At 32.4% G+C, this 12,458-nt stretch overlaps 1 protein-coding gene across 1 annotated transcript; it reads left to right on the top strand.

The window, feature by feature from the left end:
• The first annotated feature begins 10,077 nt into the window (after positions 1 to 10,077).
• On the top strand, positions 10,078 to 12,158 carry LOC120091214 (epoxide hydrolase A-like). The gene is made up of 3 exons (XM_039049135.1): positions 10,078 to 10,610; positions 10,694 to 10,932; positions 11,721 to 12,158. The coding sequence occupies exons 1-3, from the start codon at positions 10,146 to 10,148 to the stop codon at positions 11,965 to 11,967; spliced, it is 951 nt and encodes a 316-aa protein (XP_038905063.1). The 5' UTR covers positions 10,078 to 10,145; the 3' UTR covers positions 11,968 to 12,158.
• Positions 12,159 to 12,458: the final 300 nt, after the last annotated feature.

The raw sequence follows: 12,458 nt of genomic DNA, 5'->3' as shown, positions 1-12,458 counted from the left end.
TTTGAATGAAGTTGAGTATATAATAGAGTGTCTATTTGCAAAACCGCTAAAGAGATATGAGATAAATTTGAAATTACTCATGAAGGAACTAATCAAGTAAAAGAAACAAAGATTGACATGTTAGTTCATCAAATATGAAATGTTTAAAATTGATGAAAATGAAGCTATTTCCGATATGTTTATTAGATTTACTAACATTGTCAATGCTTTAGAAGGACTTGGGAAAAAGTACTCAAATCTTGAGAAGATAAAGAAGCTATTGTGGTCTTTGCCTAAACAATGGGCCTAAAGTCCAACCATTCAAGAGGCAAAGGATCTCAAATTCTCTCCTTTGATGAACTCATGGGCTCGTTGTTGACGATGAGATAAAGATCAAGAAAAACATGGAGGATGAGAAGAAAACGAAAGAAAAGAGTATAGCTTTAAAGACCATCTCTTTAGAAGTTAGACTCCCAAGATGAAGATGACCTTGATGAAGATGATGTTGCCTACCTTTCACGTAAGTATAAGAACTTCTTCAAGAGAAAGAAGCATTTCAAGAAGCATCTCTCCAACCAAAAAAGAGTCAAAAGGTCAAAAGAGCAAAAAGGATGAGGTAATATGCTATGAATGCAAGAAGCCGGGTCATATTAGAACCGATTGTCCTTTTCTCAAATCATCCAAGAAATCCAAGAAGAAAGCAATGAAAGCTACTTGGGATGATAGCGATGAAAGCGAAAGTGGGAGTGATAATGAAGAAGTGGCCAATTTTTGCTTCATGGCTCATAGTGAAAAGAGGATGAAACAAAATGATGAGGTAACTCTAGAACCTCTTTCTTTATAATGAATTGTTCGAAGCTTTTGAAAATATGCAAAATGATTTAGAAAAACTTAGTTCTAAGTATGTTGTGTCTTAAAAAGAAATACAATGTTTTATCTAGTAAAAATAAGTCTTTACTTGAAGAAATTGCTTGCTTAAAAGAGAATGAGCATGATTGCTATGCATATTGATGAAATGAATATCTCTTGTGACAAGCATGCTTTTGATTGTGATGAGAAAAATACCTTGCTTGACAAAAGTTAAATTTCTTGAGCATGATAGTTGTGAAAAAGATAATTTGATTAAATTACTCAAGAAAAGGAATTTAGTGTTTTGCAAGAACTTGATAAGGCTAAAGAAATCTATTAAAAAATTGACAATAGGTGCTCAAAGATTAGACAAGATAATTGAAGTAGGCAAGTCTTTTGGTGATAAAAGAGGTTATGGCTATATTGATGAATGTTCTACTCCTTCAAGTTATATTATTCTTACTCCTTCAAGTTCTAAAACTATCTTTGTTAAAGCATCTCATAATATGCCTAAACTTAATATGCCTAAGGTTGTGTCTAAGCATGTTAAATCTAAACTTTGTGCCTATATGTCATTATTGGTGGTGTTGAAGGCCATATTAGACCTAAGTGATTAAAATTGAAATATGCTCATCTACTTCTCCAAGAAGAATATTTTCTCAAAGGGAAAAGTTTCACAATGCTCCAAGGAATAATTTCTCCAAGAAAAGTAGAGTGCATAAATTTGTTGTAAGAGATAAATCTTTGCATAATGTTGTTTGTTTCTCAATGTGGCAAGTTTGGACATACAACTTATTCTTGTTACTTGTTCTAAATCTAATGCCTTAAATGTCTATGCAAAAATGAAATGGATTCCCAAGTTTGTCAATGATAACCATCTAGGACCCAAACAAGTGTGGGTACCAAAGAATCAAACTTGAACATTTGTGTTTGTAGGTTTTTTGAAGCCTCTAAGAAAACAAGTGGTACTTGGATAGTGGTTACTCGAGGCACATGATGGGAGACCCGTCCAAGTTTGTCTCTCTCTCCAAAAAGGATGGAGGTCTTCTAACCTTTGGTGACAACAAGAAATGGTAAAATAATTGGTAAAGGTAGTAATAGGTAATGAAGTCTTCTATTTTAATTGAAAATGTAATTTTGGTTGATGGTTTGAAGCATGATTTACTTAGTATTAGTCAATTGTGTGATAAGGCTCTAGAGTTGTGTTTGATAAAAAGAATTGCATCATTGAAAATGCTAGTGATAGAAAAGTTATATTGTTGGAAATAGAGATGAAAATGTTTATACTATTGATTTGATGATTGTCCTATTAATGATAAATGTTTTCGGCTTTGCATAATGATTCTTGGTTATGGCATAGAAGAATAGGACATGCTAGCATGCACTTAAATTTCAAATATTTCAAAGAATTCTTTGGTTAGAGGTCTTCCCAAATTTAAATTTGAAAAAGACAAAGTTTGTGATGCTTGTCAAATGGGTAAGCAAACTAATCCTCTTTCAAATCTAAAAATGTAATCTCTACAACTAGACCCCTTCAACTATTACACACATGGACTTATTTGGTCATTCTAGAATTGCTAGTTTTGGAGGGAACTATTATGCCTTTGTGATAGTTGACGATTTTTCAAGATTTACTTGGGTTTTGATGCTAAAACATAAGGTGATGCTTTGAAAAAACTTTTTATAGTTTTGCAAAAAGAGTTCATGAAAAAGTTTTTGATTTTAATTAGGAGTGTTCATGGAGGAATTTGATAGCTAGCTTTTGAAACTTTTTGTGAAGAAAATGGTTTTTCTCATAATTATTCAAGAACTCCTCAACAAACGGTGTAGTTGAAAGGAAAAATATACTTTGCAGAAATTTGCTAGATCAATGTTGCAATAGTATGGTTTACCCATCTTTTTGGCGGAAGCCGTTACACGCTTGTTATATTTTTAAATAGAGTTTTAATTAGACCTTCTTTGGATAAAACTCCTATGAACTTTGGCTAACAAAATTCCAATATTGGGTATTTTAAAGTTTTATTTTGCAATATTTTTATTTTGATAACAAAGAAAAACTTGGAAATTTGATCCTAAAATGGATGTTGGTATTTCCTTGACTATTCCTCTACTAGTAAAGCTTATAGAGTTTTCAATAAAAGAACTTTAGTAATTGAAGAATTCTATGCATGTAGTATTTGATGAATCTTGCAATGTTATTTCTAATGAGCCTATTTATAGTGATGTTTAGAAGGAATTTTGGAGATTTACTTGTTAGTGACAAAGGCAAGAAAATTGTTTCAAGTAAGCAAGAGGTGAGCTTAATAAAAGAACGAAGTTTGGTTCTTCATCCATGCCTAAGAGTAGAGGTATGCTCCTTCCCATCCAAAGAATTTAATTCTTGGTGATATATCCGATCAAGGTGTGAAAACTCGTACTTCTTAATATGTTTAATAATCTTGCATTTGTTTCTCAAATTGAACCAAAAAGTTTTAAAGATGTCAAAATGATGAATTTTGGATTTTAGCTATGCAAGAAGAATTAAATCAATTTAAAGAATAAAGTCTAGGAGTTAGTCCTTAGGCCTCTCATGCTTCTATAATTGGAAATAAATGGGTATTTAGAAATAAATTGATGAAAATAGAAATATCATTAGAAATAAAGCTAGACTTGTAGCTCAGGTTATGTTCAAGAGTAAGGAATAGTTAATGAAGAAACTTTTGCACGCGTTGCTAGATTTAGAAGCTACTAGATGTTTGCTTGCTTTTGCTTTTATAAGAATTTTCATTTTGTATCAAATGGATGTGAAAAATGCTATTTTTAAATAGTTATCATGGAAGAAGTTTATGTAAGAACACCTCTGGGGTAATGAAAGTTTTGATTTTCCTAATCATGTCTATAGTTGAAAAGACTCTTTATGGCTTAAAACAAGCTCAAGACGTTGGTAAGATAGACTTTGTATTTCTTGCTTGAGAATTTATTTAAATATGGGTAAAATTGATACTAACTCACTCTTTATTTAAGAGACTAAAGAAAATGACATGTTTTTAGTACAAATATATGTGGATGATATTATTTTTGGTTCTACTAATCCATCTTTTGTGTGAAGAATTTTCTAAGTGTTATGCATAGTGAAAGTTTGAGATGAGTATGATGGGAGAACTTAGCTTCTTCCTTGGACTCCAAATCAAACAACTCAAGGATGGTATTTTCATAAGTCAAGAAAAATATACAAGGGATTTGCTCAAAAGGTTCAAATTCAATGAAAGTAAAATTGCAAAAACTCCTATGAGCACATCCACTAAGCTTGACAATGATGAAAAAGGTAAGTGTGTAGATATAAAAACTTATAGAGGTATGATTGGATCTTTACTTTATTTAATCGCTTGTAGACCCGATATTATGTTTAGTGTATATCTTTGTGCTAGATTTCATTCTTGTCCTAAGGAATCACATTTACATGCCGTTAAAAGAATTTATAAATATTTGCTTGGTACTATTTATTTAGGCTTATGGTATCCTAGAAATGTAGAATTTAATTTGGTAGGATATTCCGATGCAGATTTTGCGGGTAGTTTACTTGACCGTAAGAATACTAGTGGGACTTGTCAATTTCTTAGTAGTTCCTTAGTCTCTTGGTTTAGTAAAAAGCAAAATTCGGTTGCCTTATCCACTACCGAAGCGGAATATATTGCAATTGCCAGTTGTTGTGCTCAAATTCTTTGGATGAAACAAACTCTTTGTGATTTTGGATTAAAGTTTGATAATGTGCCTATATTTTGTGATAATACTAGTGCTACTAATTTGACTAAAAATCCTATACATCATTCTAGGACTAAGCATATTGATATTAGACATCACTTTATTAGAGAGCATGTGCAAAATGATAATATTACTCTTGAATTTGTAGGCTCTAATAATCAATTAGCGGATATTTTTAACAAGCCTTTGAATGAAGAAAACTTTTGCAAAAATAGGCTTGAGCTTAGTATTATTCGTTATGATACCTCTTGATTTTATAATTTTACTTGTTAAATCTTTTAGAAGGCATTTTGATAGGGGAGATATGGAAAGCATGTGTTAATATTCTTAGAGGGAGTTATGCTAAATTTATGTTCATGTTTTTAAGGGAAACATTTATGTAGTTCTAAATTTTTCTTAATTTTTCATGTTGATGGTTCCAAAGGAGGAGAAGTTTAAGAAAAATATGCTATAAATTTGTTATGATTTTGATTGTATTAATTAGGGGGAGAATTTATTTTTTTTGAGTGAATTTCATGAATGATCTTTATGGTGATATGTTGAATTTTATTATGTGCTATATATGGTTTACATGTATTTCAATCTATTTTTCTTGAATGGTTTGTCATCATCAAAAAGGGGGAGATTGTTGGCTTTTTGGCCCTTAATCTCAAATTAATTAATTAATCAATATTTTGATGATAACAAACTCAATTTTTAATTATTGAAAATTTTATTGTTTTAATATGTTCATAGCGTAGAGCTCGTAACAACGATTCCAACACCTCTTGAATCACTCAAATCGGAGCTAAAACGAAGACGATATGACCAAAACAAGTCTATAAAGAAAATACGGTGATGAATGACGTGGCATAACCAAACCATTTGCATGTAGACGTGTGGCAGCATATTGGTTGAATGGTGGATCATTAAGAGATTAACATATGATGGATTTTTTATTTTTGGATTGATTTAAAAAAATGAAATTTAAAAGAAATTTAAAAGAAAAAATAAATTTAATATTATTTTATGTTTGTGTCTAACGACTAGTTTTTTACACATGGTATGTTTCGACATACATGAAAATCTTGCTAATTTTGTGATGAGGATCTCGCTCTAGAAGGGAATCTCGCTAATTTTATATAGTCTTGACATACATAAGTCGAAACTTCAACTATCGACAAGGAAGATAAGTGGGTGAAGCAGATTGTAAGAGAAAGCGAGATTGTAGGAGAGAGCAAGATTGAGAGAGCGAGATTGTAGGAGAGAACGAGATTGAAGGAGAGAGCAGCCATAACTAATGCTCTTTACACAATCAGGATAAGCTTAGTCTAATTAATCCTATGCAATCATCCCATATCCTCAACATTTCTCATACATACGTTGTTAAAAGGTTTTAGTTAATTTAACCATAAGAACTATCATTAATGGATGCTATGTTATCATTAATTAGTACACTTTGAATTAACTCAAGATGTTACATATCTGTAAGGTAAAATGTTCAAACTTCCATCTTTTATATAATTAAACTAAAAACAAAGGTTTAGTTATGCAAGTTACCACACTCGAGAATGGACTTTCATCTAACATGATTTACATACAAATAAAATAACCAAAAAATATGAGAAAATAATGAAAATTCTCTCAGTAGCAACGACTAAGATAAATCAATATCGAATAAAATGCCGAAAAGATTTCTCAGATGGTTTGTATATTACTTCATTGAGCTTCCATTCTCAGATATGTAGGAGAGAGCAAGATTAAGAGTATTCTCGCCTAACCATTCTCTCTCTCAATCTTGCCTATCTCTTAAAGTCTGTTTAACATCTTCACTTTCCTATAATTGTATATCTATTCTTTTTAATTATAATAAGTGATATCATTTTTCTTTTAATTAAATTGTTACATTATTATTTAATTAAATTGTGTTATTATTCGTTTTAATTAACTAGTTATATATTCTTTAATTAACTGATACATTATATTCTTTTAATTAATTTGTACATAACTTTTAATTAAACATTGTTCCTTGTACATTATTCTTTCTAATTGAATTTGGTACACTTTATATGGCGTTATAATTATAGTATTGACATTATTCTTCAATTTTGAGAAACAAATTTTTTTTAATTGAAAATAAGATTCTTATTTCAGATCATGCTTTAACCCAAAATCTGTTATGCCCGATGTTTTGGTACGACCAGTCCACATTCGATCATTGTTGTATAATGAATCTACATATGGAAAATATCTTGCAGCGTCTAAGAGGCAGTCTCAGCTCACTACTTTGCTCCCACCCTCGAATACTACGCTTACTCGCCTTATTGGATTTAATGGGTTGCTTAGATTAGTTTATTATTTTAGTTGGACTGGCATCTGATCACAGCCTTGTCGTAGAGAGTTGGCTCCGAGACGCATACATCCATATGTCTGTTGAAGATGCACTATCCTCTACAAGACAAGAAGTATTTGTTAGGTTACCTGTTGACGGTGAGTCGGTCATCGGAGTAAGTACATGACTGTGTTAGAAGTTTTCAACATGTACCTCGGTTCGACCCCACCTACGACAAGATTAAAGATTGAGGTTAAGTTTAATATGGTTAGGAACACATTTCGTCAGCTCACAGATGATGCAGACGAGGAAATCGTCATAAGATATGCGCGAGCATAATTACTACAAATGATGGGTGGAAGTCTGTTTTCAGATAAATCAAGCCATTTTGTTCATTTGATGTTCCTTCTACTGTTAGCTAATCTCCATGATGCGGGGCGGTATTCGTGTGGAGCATGCTTGACATGGTTGTATAGACAACTATTGCAAAGCAACAAGACTTGAGGTTCAAGAGATAGCTGGGCCTCTCATACTTTTGCAACTATGGGCTTGGGAGCGATATCACAATGGCTCACAGCACTATGTTAATGATGCTCAGTTAGTTGGACGAGCCTACGGTTTCTCGGTATGTTGTTTTAATTCAATTTAATTTTTATATTCACTGATCTAGTAATAAATTCTAAATTATCAATTAAAAATTTAGGTGGAGAGACAAATTTTGTGTGACTTAGGACACCACACATGTAGTCAGCCAGTAAGATACATTTTATCTGCTTCAACCTGAACAGGTACATTACACTAAACCTAATTGATTATTTATACATCATTGTTTATTTATTGTCTTTAATATAATATTTTGTGTTTCAGGTTATTGGAAGCCTACAAAAATTATTATGCATACTTTGCAAATATTTTGTACGAATGCGTCAAAAACATATGGCGGACGAGGAGTCCTCTCATATGTTTTCATATTGGTTGAGTGGCATCTTTCTTATAGGGTGATGAGTACCAATTCGTTGTTTCAGCAGATGTCCCATCTCTATGTAATACTGAACCCGTACTACATGATACTTGAACCTAAGGCTGGAGACATTGTCCGAAAAAGTTGCACATTGTGTAGTGCGATGGCACTACTCGTGCAAGGTTTATTTGCGTCAAGGGTTTATCTTGAACAGTTTGACACAGATGTCACTTCCAGAATATAATTCATTGTATAAATAATATCACAAGGGCCTACGTCACTCATCCGGAAGCAAGGTGTGCCGATCATCTGGTAATATGAATATTTATCTAATTATTTTTAATTTAAATTTATTTAAATATTGTCATAATCATTTTATAATTCACAAAGACTCGAACACCGTAGACTCCATGAGGTTGCGAATGATCCTGAAACCAGCTTCTTCCTATTGTATGACCAACCAAAGCTATATGGAGGAAATTCATTATAGTACGGATATTACCTATTTTTCTTCCACCAGCTCCTAGACGAGAGGACCTGTTCGGAAAGAGGATGATTTTGATGAGGTGCACATAATGTAGAAGAGTTGCCCTATGATGCAGACGCAGAGTCAATGATTTATGTTAGTCCGATGATGATGATGTCAGCATTTGGTTCAGGACATTAAGACTGAGAGCTAGTCCTTCTCTTCATACACGCATGGACATACCCGGGTTCGTGGAGAGCATAATGATATATTATTATAAGCGCCTGCAGAGGTACCAGACAACATCAAGAAGAATCCGAGCAACCTCAAGTTCGAAGTCGACGATGACAACCAGCTCGAAATCGACGACGTCCGCCTTGTGGACACATTTATTTTTATAATTAATTTTTTTATATAAATGAGATATTTAATTTACCTTTTTTATTTTGAGTAATATTATTTTTAGTTATTTCTTTTTAATTATTTGAATAGTAATTATTTTGATATAGAAGCTTTTAAATGTCACTGACATAAATAATAACATCAGATATTCTAAATCTAAAAAATTAGGTAAAAAAAACTTCAATATTTCAAATTTACATATTTTAGATAATAATTTGGGGATATAACAAATCAAATCAACACTCAAAACCTTCACATGCAAGTCTATATAAAAGACTTGATATAAAAAACAGAAATTTTAATCACAGTAGTGAGGTCAATTGTTTAAAAATTTTACAATAATGACTTATTCCTTTTGTACATTTGTACCAAGATTTTAATGGAGTTTTTTTCTTTTTTTTTTCTATATATACTATATAAAAAAATTATTTAAGAAATAATTTACTGAAAAATAAATAAAAATAAAATAGTAAAGAATATTAAAGATAAATAGGGAATTAAAAAAGAAAAAAAAAATTGTACGGATATCTCACTCTCTTTTCGAACATCTCGTTCTCCTCAAAATCTCGCTCGTTCTCAAGATCCGCTCTCCTCTCAAATTTCACCCTCGTTCTCAGGATCTTGCTCTCTCAAACTCTTCTCTCTCTCTTACTCTTCCCTCTTTCGTTCTCTCCCAATACAAAATTATTTATAACACATTAAATAAATTATGAGGTATGAGAAGTCTTTCATTCTCTCCACATCAAATCACTTGAGATGAAAAAACTACCCTTCATAAAGTTTCCAAAAAAAATCAGACAAAAAAAAAATGGAAACTCCCAAGTTAAGAAGCTTCGTGCCAGATATGCACCAATGAATGGGTTAGAAAGAATAACATATCAAGCTGGAAACTCCCAAGTTAAAAAGAAAAAAACTGGAAACTCTGGCTCTCTCTCAAAATCTCGCTCTCTCTCAATATCTCGCTCTCTCAGCTCTCTCTCAATATCTCACTCTCTCTCTTGCTCTTCCCTCTTTCGTTCTCTCCCAATAGAGAATTATTTTTAACACATCAAATAATTATGAGTGTTATGAGGAAGGTCTTTCGTTCTCTCCACATCAAATAATTATGAAGAAGGTCTCCGGAATGATAATTAAATAGACTCTCGAGGATTCGAAGTTCGACGTACAAAAAATACGAAAGGAGAAGGTTGAGGGTTCAAAATTTGACCTATGTAGGTCGAATTTTCAACCCTTGACTTATTTAAAAATATAAAAAACAAAAATATTTTTCTAAATAATTTCTAAAAGACAATATCCTTTTAATTTTTCATAACCACCCCAATGTGATAATAATATGATTAGATTTCATAGGCTTATAAAGACAGGCCGTTAAGCCGTCTATAAGGATAAGGAGTTGAAAAAACCATTAAACAAAAAAAAGAAAAAAACAGATTACAATGGAGAAGATAGAGCACATAACAATTCCAACAAATGGCATCAACATGCACGTTGCATCGATCGGCTCCGGCCCGGCGGTGCTCTTCCTTCACGGCTTTCCAGAGCTCTGGTACTCATGGCGCCACCAGCTCCTTTTCCTCGCCTCCAACGGCTTCCGAGCCCTGGCCCCTGATCTCCGCGGCTTCGGCGACACCGACTCACCGCCGTCTCCTTCCTCCTACACCGGCCACCACCTCGTCGGCGACCTCATCGGCCTCCTCGATCATCTCGGAATCGACCAAGTTTTCTTAGTCGGCCACGATTGGGGCGCGATAATTGCCTGGTACTTCTGCTTGTTCAGACCCGACAGAGTTAAGGCTTTAGTGAATTTGAGTGTTCATTATCTTCAACGCCATCCATCCATCAATTTCGTCGACGGATTTAGAGCTTTGCTCGGCGATAATTTCTACATCTGTCAATTTCAGGTCAGATATTACAAATTTAGGCGCAATTTTAGTTGAGTTATATTGTTTGGTTTTAACCGATTTGTTCGACATTTGAGCGTTAGGAACCTGGATTTGCAGAAGCGGATTTTGGTTCTGTTGATACTGCGACAATGTTGAAGAAATTCCTCGCAATGAGAGATCCTGAACCGCCGATGATTACAAAAGAGAAGGGATTCAGTGCTCTGGAAACTCCAGATCCTTTGCCGGCTTGGTTAACAGAGGAGGATATTGATTATTATGCTAGCAAATTTACCCAAACAGGTTTCACCGGAGGATTCAACTATTATCGAGCATTTAACCTGTAAGAATTATGAAGGAAAAATTGCTTACGCATAATTTCTTGTTCCACAATTTCTAAATTTTCAATTGAATTTTTCAAAGGGAGATCTTGATGTTAATGGATTTTGGATATATGGTTTAGATGTAAGGGGAAAAGGTTAATTTTTTATTCAAATTTCGGTGGTCGGTCGAGAATGATTGAAAAATCTATTTCAACAATTTTCTAAAAGAGTCTTTATGTTAATTATGTAAAGCATACAATATAAAAATTATCTCAAATGTTTTGATTGTTCACACCTATTACTAATTCTATCTAATTATTATTTTTTAAAATCTTATATCAAATCTGGTTTTCCACCTGAATTTCAAATGGATGGCAGCGTGATTTTTAAATTTGGGAAAATATCAAATTTTAGGAAAGAATAGGAAAGATAGCTGAAAATGTTAATCTTTTATTCAAATTTTGGTGGTCGATCTCAACAAGTTTCTATAAGAAAAAATACTTAGGTACATCATAAACAACACATTTCATCCAATTGTGCAATTAAAATTTGTCAGTGTCAAAATTTTCTTAATTCTTTTCTTATACATTAATAGTATTACTCTTTTATAAGGGAGCTAGTTATGAAAGACGATATTCATTTTTAAGTTACTTTGACAATTTTCCGAACATAAAATCTATCTCAATAGAATTTGAGAGTATATATATGGCAACCACAAAGTCCACAAGAGAGTTTTTTTTCCGATGTCAAAATTAAGTTTTTAACAGATTCAAGAGATTCCGACTGTCATATATGTTTGTGGGTGCAGATCATGGGAACTGACGGCGGCATGGACCGGAGCAAAGATAAAAGCGCCGGTGAAATTCATAGTTGGGGAAGATGATTTGGTGTATCATTTTCCAGGTGCTAAAGAGTACATACACGGCGGAGGGTTTAAGAAAGACGTGCCGTTGCTGGAAGAAGTGGTGGTCATAAAAGGAGCAGCTCATTTCATCAACCAAGAGAAGGCAGATGAAATAAACTCCCTCATTTATGACTTCATCAACAAATTCTGATGAATAATCTTTTCTTCTTCTACTTCATGGCCCCTGGAAGACCGCCATAATTAATCTTATGCAATTGGTCCAAGTGTCCAATAATAACTTTCTTAGAAGCTATTTGAGATGTTGAGTTAAAATATGATTGAGTTCATATATTATATTTGTGGAGTTTATATACCTATTATAATATTTTTATTCCATATTAATATATTTTCCATATATATTTTCAAATTTTAGTTGATTCAATTTTTTAATATAATTATTTTTCTTAAAATTTTATAAGATAATTTAGATTAAATAAAATTGGTTGAAATTTAAATCATATAAAATTTTAAAAAATAAATATTACAAAAATTATAAATTAATTATCTAGGTAAAAAAGTTGTCTATTATGGTTCATGTAATTAAACCATATCAATTTAATATAATTTATCTAACATTGTTATTATTTTTTTTTTAATTTGAAATTAAAAATTATCGAATACTATTTATTACTTCTTTTCATA

Source organism: Benincasa hispida, chromosome 11 (genome assembly GCF_009727055.1).
Source record: "Benincasa hispida cultivar B227 chromosome 11, ASM972705v1, whole genome shotgun sequence".
Classification (NCBI taxonomy): domain Eukaryota; kingdom Viridiplantae; phylum Streptophyta; class Magnoliopsida; order Cucurbitales; family Cucurbitaceae; genus Benincasa; species Benincasa hispida.
This window is presented reverse-complemented; position numbering and strand designations above follow the sequence as displayed.